The sequence below is a fragment of the Oryzias latipes genome, chromosome 20, assembly GCF_002234675.1.
Source record: "Oryzias latipes chromosome 20, ASM223467v1".
Taxonomy (NCBI): Eukaryota; Metazoa; Chordata; class Actinopteri; order Beloniformes; family Adrianichthyidae; genus Oryzias; species Oryzias latipes.
The window spans coordinates 22,388,963-22,402,762 of NC_019878.2; the positions used below are offsets into that span (position 1 = coordinate 22,388,963).

The 13,800-nt window shown below is 39.8% G+C and overlaps 1 protein-coding gene across 1 annotated transcript; it reads right to left on the bottom strand.

Annotated features, from left to right (window-relative positions):
- Positions 1-1,132: 1,132 nt before the first annotated feature.
- On the bottom strand, positions 1,133-8,215 carry LOC101166093 (inositol monophosphatase 1). The gene is made up of 9 exons (XM_004081161.4): positions 7,886-8,215; positions 6,683-6,795; positions 6,395-6,534; positions 6,214-6,318; positions 4,823-4,868; positions 4,635-4,743; positions 4,431-4,539; positions 1,678-1,829; positions 1,133-1,581 (listed from the first exon to the last, which is right to left on the bottom strand). Exons 2-9 carry the CDS (start codon positions 6,743-6,745, stop codon positions 1,454-1,456), a joined length of 852 nt encoding a protein of 283 aa, XP_004081209.1. The 5' UTR covers positions 6,746-6,795; positions 7,886-8,215; the 3' UTR covers positions 1,133-1,453.
- Positions 8,216-13,800: the final 5,585 nt, after the last annotated feature.

The following is a 13,800-nucleotide window of genomic DNA, read 5'->3' on the forward strand; positions in this document are numbered from 1 at the left end:
TGTTAATAACTCATTACATCTTCCATAAGCCTTTTATGATCAGACGGTTATGGACACTGATAAATTAGGAGGCTTTAAGTGCTTCTTCTGTTTATTATGTATTTGTTTGCTTTAAAAACTCAAATATATCTATATATTTCTATATAGATATATATAGATATAGATAGATATCTATATCTATATATATATAGTCTTATTCGGACTTTATTGCAGACTCTTAAAACGATTGTAAAATGTCAATTATGTTGTTAAATCTATGGTGAAGTCTTGCTGTAATACTTACTGCAGTTATGGCCCTGGATTATGAAACTACATAGCAGTGGAAAAACCCTAACATTTTTGAAAATAAATATGCTAAATTGACTTTTGCGATCTTGCGTGCAGCTCCCTGACCTCTCTGGCATTTACTGTACCGTCCTACGAGGCAAATTCCATCCATCTGCTTCTTCAGGCAAGTTCAAGCAAATGTTAAGTCCCACTCTATTTGCAACTACAATTTGCTCAGCTATAGAGGAAAGTGGAATGTTTTTTAAGCTTTTAAAGCCTCAACGTGTAAGGGGCGTCAAACTGCAGTTGCTAATGGAGCGGTGTGAGCATGCCCCCCCCTCCTCCTTGAGCCTCCTGCTGCTGTTGTTGTTGTACTTTGTCATGTTCCTCAGCTGCTTTTCGCTCCCATCTCTCACCTCCACCTCAGCTCCACTGCGGTCAGAGGCTTTTCTACGATCCCTGATGAAAAGCCGAAACATAGATGAGTTTATTCAACTCCTTCTGATTGAGCATTGTTCTCATTCAAAGCCTAGAAATTATGTTTCAAAGAAATTAAGAAGAAAATAGAACCCCTAAGGATCTTTAGAACAGTAAAGTCTGCCAAAATGGAGCTTCTTACTAGCAGAAGGGGCACACCATTGAATTTCTGGGGCATTATTGACCTCTAGTGGTGAGAGCGGATTGAAAATAAGGGCAATCTGTCTTTCAAATTCATGAGTTTTAGGATTTCTGAAGTCCTGCTTTTGTAATCTGAATTAATTTTTAATGAACACTTAAGGAGAAATAATGTCCTGACAGGAAATCAAAATTTCAGACGGTTTGCCATCGGTTTTGGGGTTAAACGGGAGCAAGAAGAAGAGTTGGATTTGGAAAAAAAACACATTTATTGTTACAGCAGATGGCAAAATGCAGAAGAGAGGGGAAAATTGTGCAGGAAATAGCTAAGTGTTAAATTATAGCCGTTTCCCTCTTCAATCAAAATGTTTCGCAGACAATCGCAGAGAGGCAATCAAAGTGAGCTGATATTAATAGACGAAATGAGCCTCCAGGGGAACACGAGGGTTCAGCTTTAGACAATGACAGCTGATTGCAGCTCAGTAACTTTATTCGGGAAAAACATACATTAAAAAAATACTGTTATCATTTTCTAGTCCATTTTGACATTCAGTGTGGACAGCTTTTCTTCTCATTGCTTCTCTGCAGGAGCGTCGTCCCTCACCACTGGGAAGATTTCGATTTCCTTGATGATCCGTTTAGCGATGGTCTCGTTGTTTGCTGAAACCATCCGTCGGGACATTAAATCTAACGGTCCCCCTGTTTTATCGGAAGCAAATCTTTGTTGAGTGGAGTTGTTGAAATACGAAACTCTGCAGAGTTTACAAAGCCTCTCATTAAGAGACAAATACACACCGTCAACATCTAGAAGTATTCCTCCGGCCTCTTGGACAATCACGGCTCCGGCTGCAATGTCCCAGCAGTGGATGCCAATCTCAAAGAAAGCTTCCACTGCCCCGGTCGCCACCAGACACATGTTGGTGGCCGCTGTTCCTGACCCCCGGAGCCTGTTTAGGAATGAAAAAGCACAAATGAAAAACTGCAGCTTTGAAAATGTAGAAAAAACATTACGAGGGAATCCAGATCAGAAATAATCTCAAGCAAACAAGCAGCAATTTCGGCATGGATGTAGTTTAGGATCCCCTCTTTTAGAAAAGCATGAGAAAATCAAAGATTTTAAACATTTAATATACATGTAATAGTATTTTGTCTGTACTCCTCAAGTTTAAAGACTAGTTTTGGTGCCTGAACAGACTGTATTGTTGATACTACGGCAAACAGACATTGAATTTTCTTGTACTGTTGAGTGGATCGTTACAAATGGCCGCCATTTTAGACTTTTCTCGTTGAATCTAAAATACATCCATGCCAAATTTGGTGCTTGTACCACAAATTGCACAATGTGTCTGAAATATCAACCTAACCGGCTCCGCTAAAAGGCTTCCCACTACGTACGTTTTTCAGACCGTTTTGGGGCTCTACATCCAAATCAAATGTTGATTTGGATGTAGACCCCCTTGGGGTCGAAGTTCAACCCCAAGTTAAACCAGGTCGAACTTCGACCGATAAAGGTCTCGGATTTGGTAGTGACGGTGTCCTTTTTAATTCAATGAAGTCTCAAACGTTTGAAAATTGATCATGGAGGAGAAATGATTCATTGCGAATTTGTCTCAGTTGGAATTATACGACACCAAGTCTAAGTAGAGCTGGGAAAGAAAAAGTCTGGAGCAAGATTGTCCAGATAAGCACCACTTTGACCTGTGCATGAACATTTGAGCACTACAGGCTCACCAAGCGGTCTACGACCTTGATGTTTGTGCCTGCGTCCACCCGTAAAGCCCACTGTGACTAAAGCTTAACATATATATGCAAAACAGGGAGACAGAAGGATCACTTCTGGTTGGGTGTGGTGGACAAGCTTGGAGGAGGAAACACCACTAGTTCAAATTTTCTTTTTATTAAAATTTTTAAATTAAATACGGTAATCAAATTTGCAATAATAGGGGAAAAAATACTGCATATCATACAGGAGGAAATGTTGCAAATTAATGTAGATTTGCAACGTTTTCTCCTGTCTTTAAAACCATGAAACCCAGTTTTTTCAACCCTTTTTGTAAATTTGATTATTATTTTCCTGGAGCTACATTATAGAAAGTCTGAATCCAAAAAAAAAAGTTAAATTCCCAGAACTTATTGATTTTTAAAATCCTTTTTATAAAGGTGTAGCTGACAATTATCTGTAGTTTTACCAGGATTACTATTACAGATGGGTTCAATGTTTGGAATACAGCTCATCCCCTCCACATATACCTGTTCCTTCTTTACTTCACCTCTTGCTGTGTGGTTCAACAATCAAAGGACGGTGATCTTCAGGAAAGCTGGACTTTAAAGATGTTTGGCGGCTCATCAGACGGGATGAGGGGAATTCAGGTTTTAATGGCTGTTTCAGGGGTGTGGCTGAGACCTAATAACTGGTCTGGTGAGCAGATGCAAATGTCAACAATCTATGAGAATGTCCCGTTCCATGGCGGGGCTCAAAGGTGGGGGCTCTCGGTATTGGTTTATTGTTCACGAGAGGCCGAGATGGCAAAGATGTCAAAATAGGACCATCCTTGGTGGACAGGAAATGTCTCAGACCTTCATCTCGGTTGAGAACAGGTTCTCCCTTTTGACAAAAGTGACCTCCTCCACTCCTTCATCCAGGATGTGGCTCAAAGGATTTAGGTCTGGTTTCTGCCCGCCCCTGTACTAATTCACTAACGGGTGATGCGAGTCCAACATGTCTGGTCACTGTGAGCGAGTTTCCCGGACATCTCAACGTATGGAGCGGTCCATGGCGGTAGACAATAGTATTTTCCAGAGCGATGCATTAATGTGGAGCGTGGACTATTCTGTGTTCAGGGATTTGAATTTAACCCACGTTTGAACCATCGTGTGCTCCAGGAAAGGACGCTCTGTTTTCTCCTTCTTCCATTGACAGATCATGGCACAGACATATTTTGCCACTAAAGCCGCCAGGGAAACTAAATAGATGGTGTTCTGGCAGATGTTCTGGTGTCAGTGTGGTTCTTTTAGGAAGGGTTGGGTCTTGTTAGGGTTCTCACTATTTCTGTGGATTCCAAGGAGCAAATATAAGTGAAAATGGATCAAAAGAGATCAATGAATCACCGAGGTCCATCTACAGTCGGAGGATTTGAAGGTGTTTGGCCACACTGACCATCTAAGGATGGAATCTCTTGTTGATAATGCTGTTCACCACCATCGTTGAGGTTTTCTCACATTCTTGCAACCCTTTTAGCCACACCCCTAAAGCCGTCAGCACAAACACAACCTACATTTTTCCAACCAATGAGCAGCCGAACGTCCTTCAGATGATCCTTTAAAGTCCAGCTGGCCTGAAGATCAGAATCCTGTCACACCACCAACCCGGTGTGGTTCTTTTGTTTTTTGTTTGGTCCGTACTTTGGACGGCGGCTAAAACACTTGCATGTCTGTGGCTTCACAACAACAACACTCCTGTCTGGACGTGTTTAAAGTTAAAAAGAGCCGTTTGCTCCTGTTAAAGAGTTGATTTATGTGACATGGGTAAGAAGTTCAGTCCAACTTACCCATGAACTGGGATACAGAGGATCTTCTGCATAGTTGAAAAGGTCTTGGTCACTTTTTCAGGGCTTCTGTCAGTTCCATGCTCAGAAATAATGATAGACTTGTGGATATCTACAAAGAAAACATGGGGTTATGTTTACTGAGAGTCATTTAAGCTGCAGAATAACCCGTTTGTCCACATATTTGTGCTGCATGAATGTTTGTACCTTTCACATCGGACACCTGGATCTGTTGGTCGTTGCAGAAAGCTCCCTTCCCCTTCCTTGCTTTGTACATCTTGTCTTCCAAGCAGCTGTAAACAACGCCAAACTCCAACTGCAAACAGTTATGGAGACGTTTCATGAAGCTCTGCAGCTCAATAGGATTTTTTTGGGTTGTTTTTGAGGTAAATTACCTGTTTATTCACTGCAAAGGCGATGGACACAGCCACAAATGGAAACCTGGAGAAATAAATACTCGTTAGGTAAACATGCTCTACTAGGATTAAAAGATACCGCTTTTTTAGATTTTTATTTCACTCTTTTCAAAATAAAAGGTTTACCTACAAAGTAATTTGTAAAAAAAAAAAAAAAAAAGGATAACTAAAAATAAGAGGTGACAAAAATTTGTTTATTTTCCAACCTTGCACTTTTATTTAGAATCAGCTCTCCCTAGTTACACGGTGAGTGAATTATCCATAGGTCACAAGGTGGCTGTCAATAATTTTTGGCTGTAATCACAGGAAGTTCTGTCTTTCATGATCAAATCAACTCACATTCCATCCAGACACTTCTTTCCTTTCTGCTGAAGTGACCAGTTCTTTGAATTGGCACACAGAAAGATCCCAACACAAACAACTTTATTGTGTCCAAAAAAAAAAACAGAACATAAAAACTGTCTTAAAAACAGCAGTTTGAATGATAAAGAAAATATATACATTCAACGCATGGTATTTTAGAAAGGCTCCACACGCTCCTGATATTTGGGCCAAAGTTTATCTTGGTTTACTTTCAGATCAAAATGAAGACCAGAACTGATAAACAAATGACAGCTTGAACACAGCTTTACACTCAAAAGCAGTGAAAATAATAAAAACATAAAAAATTTAAGGTTATTAAGCTGTAATTCCATTAAATATTTGGTGGCGCGATAATTATTTATCTTAAAAGTTAGCCAAAAAGCCTCATTGGCAGATTAGTTTTTAAAAAAGCAAATCAAAAAATCTGCCACCAGGGTAAGAAAAATGGTCTTATTCATTCATTCATTCATTCATTCATTCAAAAGTCACAAATTCCTTCGCAAAATAAAAAAAAGTAAATGTTCAAAACTATTGGCATAAACTGAATCAGAAATGTTACAGGTGTCTATTTAGTTTCCACATGTCAGAAAAGGGATTATTTAGCAAACTAATCCAGCAAAACAAGATTGAGCTGTTTTTCTACAGTATATTTTAGAAAAGCTCCACAAACTCCTGGTATTTGGAATAAAGTTTATCTTGGGTTTGCATTCTTGTGAGAACATGATAACTCTCCCTCTACAACAAATATCAGAACTGATAAACGAAACAGAAAAACGTCAACTAAAAAAGTGAAAACTTAAAGGTTCTTTATGAGATAATTCTAGTCAATATTTGGGGTTATGATCGTCATTCGCAGATATTATTTAAATTAGATTACGATTATTTCACCACTGAAAAATGTTCATGATAAGATTATTTTCTTGCAAGACAGAACACATTTTCTTTTCTTGAACCAAGGTTCTTTGTCCTTCTTTAAGCTTGAGCTTTTGCAGTGAACGAGGACCTACCCGTGTACAAAGTTTGTGGTGCCGTCCACCGGGTCGATGATCCACGTGGGTTTGTCAGTCAGGATGCACGGCTCCCCCTTCGCCACGGACTCTTCCCCGATAAAACTGCCAGCAGCAAATCCAGCCATGTTAGCACGTTTGCAACACACGCGTGCATGTGTGCGTCTTTGCGCATGCTCACCAGTGTGTGCCCTCTCCAAACTCGTCTGTGAGAGACCCAATGATGATTTTCTCCACCCTCTCGTCAGTCTTGGTGACGAGATCCACAGTGGAGCTCTTCGTCATGACTCGGATCTCACGCTCGCCAGCTTTCCGAATTTCCTGATCAAATCCACAAATTTGGTCAAATTGTTATTCCTTTGGACTCCCATGCGGAGGTTAATTACACATGTACATTGATTTTATTTAATGTTCTGACTCTCTTTTTACTTAAAACTTCATTGCAGGAAACAGATAAAGGAGTAAATACCTCTCCGGCTTTCCTTGCCACTTCAACAGCAAAGTCGTATGCCCTCTGCCATTGGTCCTCCATTGTGTCTCTGAGAGGCGCTTGCTCAGGAGTGTGCGGGCAATAAATCAAACCTGTAAAATGATTACAATGAATGATTCATAGGCCCTTAGCAGGACATGCAATGCAGTGTGCATAATTTTGATGTATTGAAAGTAAATACGCCTGCAAACGGTGTGTAACAGTGACAAACGGTTTATTAGGCCAGCAAAATATTACAGCATCATTACTTCCATCCTGCATGGTTAGCACACTCCTACTACCTTTCTGTAAATCACCTCTGCAAATGTGTCATTGCTTCTGCATTAAAGACATTTTCTCAGAGACTGGAAAGGGCAAAAACCAAAAGGAAAAACAAAAGTTGAGGGGAAGAATGTCCCGACACTGGCTGCAACAAAAGTTTTTACATATCTTCATACTTTTAGGCAACTACACTGCCAACCATTTGATGGATTGCAAAGATTTAAAAGATATTTCAGCAGATTTGAAGCCGTTTCCTTCATGGCCTATTTTATCTACACCTTTCCAAGCCTTTTCTCCAAATCAGCACAGTCAAAAATGTCAAATTTCACTGAAATTTTTGGTTAAATTTGAAGGATTTCATTTGATAGTTCAATGAAAGTTAAACTAGCATTTTATGCCAAGAGCAAATATTTAGTTTTACGTTCTAAGATTATGTGCTAGTTTTAGATTTTATAAATATGTATTAAGATAGGCCAACTACTACTAAGATACTTTCAATTTGTTATTTGTCACTGTATTCAACAGAAACTAAATTTACGTACATAAAAACTCCAAAAATACAAACCATTTGCTTAGAAGTAGCAAACAAATTCTTAGTTTTTGGCTGTATAACATTCAAGTTAAAGTAATTCTTTCAAACAGCATTTTTACTCTTTTTGAACTCCTATTTTATAATTAGGTAAAAATATCTTGGTGCATAGACTGATAATTTTACTACTTTTTTTTAGTGATTTTCTTCTTAAGATTAGCAATCTTTTCCTGTGTTTAGGCTCCATCTTTATGCAGTGAACAGGAACTCTTAAAAACATTTACTACTACCTCTGCTTCTTGTTAAAATGGTTTCAGTGTTTGGAAATACTCAGACTTTAGAATAAAACAGCTGCAATGTGTGACAGCACAAGCATGTAGAGTGAAACTCACCGCGTCAGGTGGCCTGCAGATCCCGGCGCTCCTTTTCTTTAAAGGCTCAACCTTCAAGTGCTCCACTGGAGAGATGAGGCACCTTAAAAAGCTCCCATGACAAGGTGGGAAAAGTACTAGAACCGCCCCCCCCCCATGGGCGTCTTCACTGCAATCAGCGGGGGAAAAAACAAGATGCCATATTTTGTCTATAGTAGTCATACATGTGATTAGGCAAGTGGAAAAATTGGAGTCTAATTCACAAAGGTGTTGCAGGAGGGCACGCCCCGCTCTGCTCAGCAACAGCTGGTGAACATGTCAGGGATGATGAACACATTCTCTGGTGGTGACGTCACAGCAGATTCAGGGGAAAGATTCAAGAGAAAACCTCTGTCAGGTTTAGATTCCCTGTCTGTTTCAGTTCAGCTCCATGTTCTTCCGTCGTTTTCAACCAAAATGAAATAGTTTACCGGTTTTTCTGGTAAAGGATAAAATCTTGACAAATCTGCCATCCCAAATTAGTCAGAGATCCACTCATAAAAAAAGCAATACATTGCTGCTTTTATTTAATCAACTTTAAACTATTTATTGCTAACAACCTTTCATATTTTTGCCATTTTGGATGCAGCGGAGAAATAAGGAGAAGGTTTTAGACCGCGGAGCAGCAAAAGTGTTCCTCTTTTATTCAAATGCGTGCAGTTTTAAGTCCTCGGGAAAAGAAAACAAACTATTTTCTGAATCATCGAGCATCTTCTGATGAAAATCTGACACTTGCAGGAAGTCGAACTGCGCTGCAAGACATTTCCAATTACCCGGCAAACGCTGTAAGTCTGCTGAAAAAGATGTTCCTCATGTGACCTCAGACATGGGTGCACGCCGACATGCGAGCTTCTTCTGTTCGGCCTGGCGTGGATATTGCGAAATGCGCTCCCACAGTCCATGACTCGTTCAGACATGATGTCTACCGTGGGCACGCCTTGTACATCTCTAGTGCACGCGTGTTGCAATGTGTTAAACCTGCTTCCGCAGCTTTCCATTAGCGTCGTCGGAGCAGACGGAAAGCAGCAAAGCAATCGTGTAGAAACAAGATCCGAGCCTCTAGAAACTCTTGGGTAATTTGATGTCTCTTTTGTTTCTGCAACAGATTTGCCAAACACGGGCAAAGCTGGCGGAAAGCACCACCAGGAGAAAAATCCCACTTCACAAGCTGCTGCTGAAACAAATAAAAACTTGTGTTGAATTTAGACGATCAGCGTGGGCTATAATGTTGGAAGTTGTGTTTGTCTGGAAGCAGCGGGAGAGCATTTATCTTTCTGTTGTCTCTGTTGTGCGCCAAATATGAAGCTCACAGAGAGGTTGGGAGACATGTGGAGTGAAGTGATGGGACAAGCAAAACAAATGCATCCGTCCTGCTGTCTTCCCTTGCAGCTCCATTATGAATAATTTATCCAGGATGACGGATGTTTGGGAGGTTTGGTTCCCCGGGATCACAACTGTAATTGAGTATGCTGAAGGTCAAAGACTCACTTTGAGAAGATCAGGCTTTTTCTCACCATCCGCATCCTGTTGAGTTATTTCTCAATTCGATCAAGTTTCGACGCAATTCTTTACATAAATGCGTAAAAAATTATGTCATGTAAGACGGTTAAGTTGGGCTAAAGAACTGTGGCCTAAAACTACGATAAGAGTTTGCGATGATACTGATTCCTCATATCGACCATGACGTTTGCACAAGAATCTACTGGTATCTGCCAGCTACATGCTTTCTTCTCACTTGTTGATATACATATCAGTGTATCAGCTAGTTTAACAATAAATATTTTAATACCATAAACAGAAAAAAATAGACTGCGACTAACATGAGATATTCAAACTATGCAATAAAAACAGTAATTTCTAGTAAAAATATTGACCATTACACTGGTTTTGTATTGCAAGAGGGCTTTTAGTGAAATTTGTGTCATAATTCTCGTTACATAACGGCTCTATTGCATCATGGCCTCAAAGCCTTAGAAAGGATGGACCTCAGCAGGCTGTGACGGTTGGTGAGACATTGCTTAAAGTACTTTAGGGGCTTCCAAATGTCTCAAAACTTTTCCTCTTTTGAGTAACAGGGCTTGAACTCTCATACTGCATTATGCTCCTTAAACCCGAAACAAATCTTTTATTTAAAAATTCACAGTTTTTACCTGATGACACTGTGTTTTTATGCTCTTCGGAAAAACGCTCGTTGCCAACTCAGATGTGACTTTCTGTAGAGCTCCTGCCGCTCTGCAGGAACTATGTCCAAGAAAACGACAAAGTTTTTTATGATTTAGGCTGAATAATCATAATAAAAGACCAATGGGAACGCTTTGAAAATAAATCCAAAAATCTAGTTTTATAGTTGCAGAAAAGGAACTTTTTGATCAAACATTTTTCTGCCCATAAAATGGCGTTTATCTGTGGATCATTTTGCCATAGATTTTTTTTCCAATACACAAGATCGACCCCCACCACCCATAATGAATAACCCCCCTCACCCAACTCCCTTTCTGCATCAAATCCTATTTTTAATCATTTTTATTAAACGCTAAATTGCTAGATGTGAAAAACTGCATATATTTTTCTCAGTTGAGACTACAGCCGCACAGCGATGGATGTGTGATTTATTTCCAGCAAATGACGATTTATCGTATTTCGGGCAGATACTCGAAGCAGTGTTTTCAGGTAAATACCCCAGGGCGGTTCAGTTAATTAACTCACCTGCTCAGCGTCCTATTTAAGCCAGGTGGGCAGTTGTTCATTCTTTCTTACCTTCAGCGCTCATTCTTCGCCCCACCCTCCTCCCCGGCTTCCACCTGTGGGCTCCGTAAAGGGGGGTTTTGTTACCCGAAAGTTTTATGGAAATTTTATGGAATTTTATGGAAGTTTTATGGAATTGAACGGAGCCTTATGCCAAACGAAAATATGTGAATGCCAACTTAAAGAATGTGGAAAAATGTCAAATAAATATTTCTTACTGCAAGAGTTGTCTGACTGAAAAATGACTTTCATTTGTTCATTTGCCAAAAGGAGCACTACTGCCTGCACAACCATTATGTCATTATGCTGCATATTAGCTCCTTGATGAGACAAACTTAAAGGTATATTTTCAGCTCAGACCTTTACCCTTTCTTTTAAAATGTTAATAACATCTTGTATTGAAATACAAGAAACTAGTAATTACATTCTTGGAAACCTGCAGCCTCTGTCGACAAAGATGGTTCAAAACGACTTGATTAGAGCGTGCTGGTCAGCAGGGAGGCCGCCCTCAACGCCGCAGAGCTAAGGGAAGATTCAGGGCCATAGAACTGGTGGATATTTTCCCCTGATGGAAAAGCTGCTGGGCATCTGTTAACAACCTGCTATTACTCCTATAGGAACCTGCAAAGTGGAGTTGGGCTGCATGTTCCATCACCCAAACAAATGCAGGAGAGAGTGATGGATGAAGGGCTGAAGCCCAAGAAATCAGGCCCATCAGGTGAGATGGTTCTCAAAGTTCTGCTCACAAAATATACATCTGTTTATTTAGTGTGTGAACACGCATCTGCCTTGAGTTTTCAAGACATATTTAGTTAAACAGGTAACTGATTTTAAATAGGCCATCTAAATCAAACTTTATTTATAAGCACGTTTTGTACAGCAGTAATGAAAACAGACTTGAAGGAATTTAAAATGACATCATAACTCTCACAGAAGGCCCTCAGCCCCAACAAAATGACACATGAAATGACACGTGAATAAAACTCAAAAGAATTGAAATAAAAAACAGAAGTGGAAAGCTGGCTTGATGCTGATGTAAGGATATGATATCTGGGGATCTGTTCACACTAGCGCCCGATCACGTCACCGTGGGACGACTCCTGCTCAAAGCAACAGTCCTCCTATTTCAACTACCCCTTTCCCATGAAAAGGGTTGGTCACTGTGAGGGGGATCCCCCTGAGGAAAGCACTGGAGGTAAAATAAAATGTAAACAGACTAAAATATGTTAATAAAAGTAGAAACAGAGGTTAAATACAAAATGGTCCTTGCAGTCTGTGACTGCTGTGGGCCACAATTATTAAATAAATACATACATAAGCCTAAAGTAACAGGTACAAATCAAAGATAGATTTAATCACAAAGAACAACTGACTACAAAAAGTCAAAATAGATTAAATTGGTTACATATCACATAAATATATTTCTGAATTTCAGCTAAAAGCCAGATTAAGCCCTAACCCAACCACGACAAAAAAAGAAAATCAATAAAAACATGTTTTCTGTCTACTTTTTATTGTGCTAATGCAATGTTTTTAAAGAATTGCGCTTTCAAAATGCACCCAACCATTTAGTCAAGCAGACGAATAAAGGGTTTAAAAAAGGTTCGTCCTGAGCCTTCCTTTAAATACAGTCTCTGATCAGGCTCTCTGGAAAGTGTGAATACATTCATCTGTCATCAACAAACAAGCATAAACTTCATATACAAGGGAGCAAAAAAAGCAGTCTGCAAGACGTCCCACTTAAAAAGACAAGTTTGGTCTGTCATGTCATCATAGAAACACCTCCTTTGTTGGGGACCAAAATGAAAATAAATAAAACAAAATCCAGAAAATCACGTTGTTTGATTTTTAAAAAATGTATTTGTATAATTGAGCAGAAAATAGAACACAAGTTCTCCTCAATACTTTCTTGGGTTTTCTGCAGGTCTTCACCAGGTTTAAAAACACTGTAGCTGCTATTTTGGTCCCTTCTTCCATGCAGATCTTCTCAAGAGCTGGGATGTTTTGGGGCTGTTGCTGGACAACAATCACTTTCACCACCCTCCACAGATTCTCCATTGGCCAGAAACGGGCTAGAATGCTCTTTTAAATGTTTTTACATAGCCACCCCTTGGTTGCCATGGGGATGTGTTTGGGATCCTTGGGTTAGGGTTAGGGTTAGGGTTACACTGTACCCACTGTACCCATGGTTCACAGTGGGTACAGTGTTCTCAACATTCTTACTTCTCCAAACACGTGGAGTGACATTTATACCAAATAATTCTATTTGGTCTCGTCTGACCCTTACCTATTCTCTATCACAGTTGAAGAGTACCAATGATAAACATTACCGGTCTCTCATATTCTTAAGTGGGACAGCTTGCAGAATGGGTGACTGACTTTGGACGGAGACTGTTTTCCTGAGACCAAGTAGAAAAAAATCAGTCTCCACAGGTCAGAAGTAAACCAGTATCTAATGTGCCCCTCAGTCAAGGACCAAGAGACAAGAGGAATCAGAAGTCAGATACCAGAAAACATATCAAAAACCTTGGGAGAGCCCAACTTCAGGCGCCATTCCACAGGACTTTCATCCTTGAGAGAAATCTGGGTCAACACTGAGACTGTTCATCCCTTTAATGAAGATCACTGCAAAGTGTTCTCTAAACTAATTAATCGACAGTCTATTTGTTTGGAGATCTGTGGATGACCAGGTCTGATAATCACCTTGTTGCACCTTAGTTTTAGGTTCACTGGCCGTTTATTTTTTGTGCAATGTGGAAAAAGGAAGCTGTTGTTTTTGTTGGTGTAGTAAATTTTGATTTAAATTTTGCATAAAAAACACTATATTGAAAATAAGGTGCGGAAAAATAATGTATTTAACAGTTAACAGTAGGCAGACAGTGGTCCTCCAGCTGTAAGTTTCTTATTTGCTTTACGTTCCTGGGTTGGTCTGCTAGACTCTTGGGCTCCTTTAGCCCATCGCGTTGACAGCTTCACTGCAGCTGCTTTGTGTTACGACGAGTGATTTCCTTCACAATGTCACCACACATATTGATAATCCCAGAGACAAAACTGTGTAATCTGTGCTGTTTGACATGTGTGATGTCAACATGCATGTGTTGGATCTGATTATGAACAAGGCTGTAAGCGCCTGTAATGTTTTTATCACTGTC

Bases quoted from the DNA above. Each gene is read 5' to 3' on its own strand.
- LOC101166093 (XM_004081161.4), bottom strand. From the start codon at position 6,745: ATGGAGGACCAATGGCAGAGGGCATACGACTTTGCTGTTGAAGTGGCA. The intron at 4,744-4,822 runs GTAATTTACCTC...AACTGTTTGCAG, and splicing joins CCTTTGCAGTGAATAAACAG to TTGGAGTTTGGCGTTGTTTA. The intron at 4,540-4,634 runs GTACAAACATTC...TTTTCTTTGTAG, and splicing joins CCAGGTGTCCGATGTGAAAG to ATATCCACAAGTCTATCATT.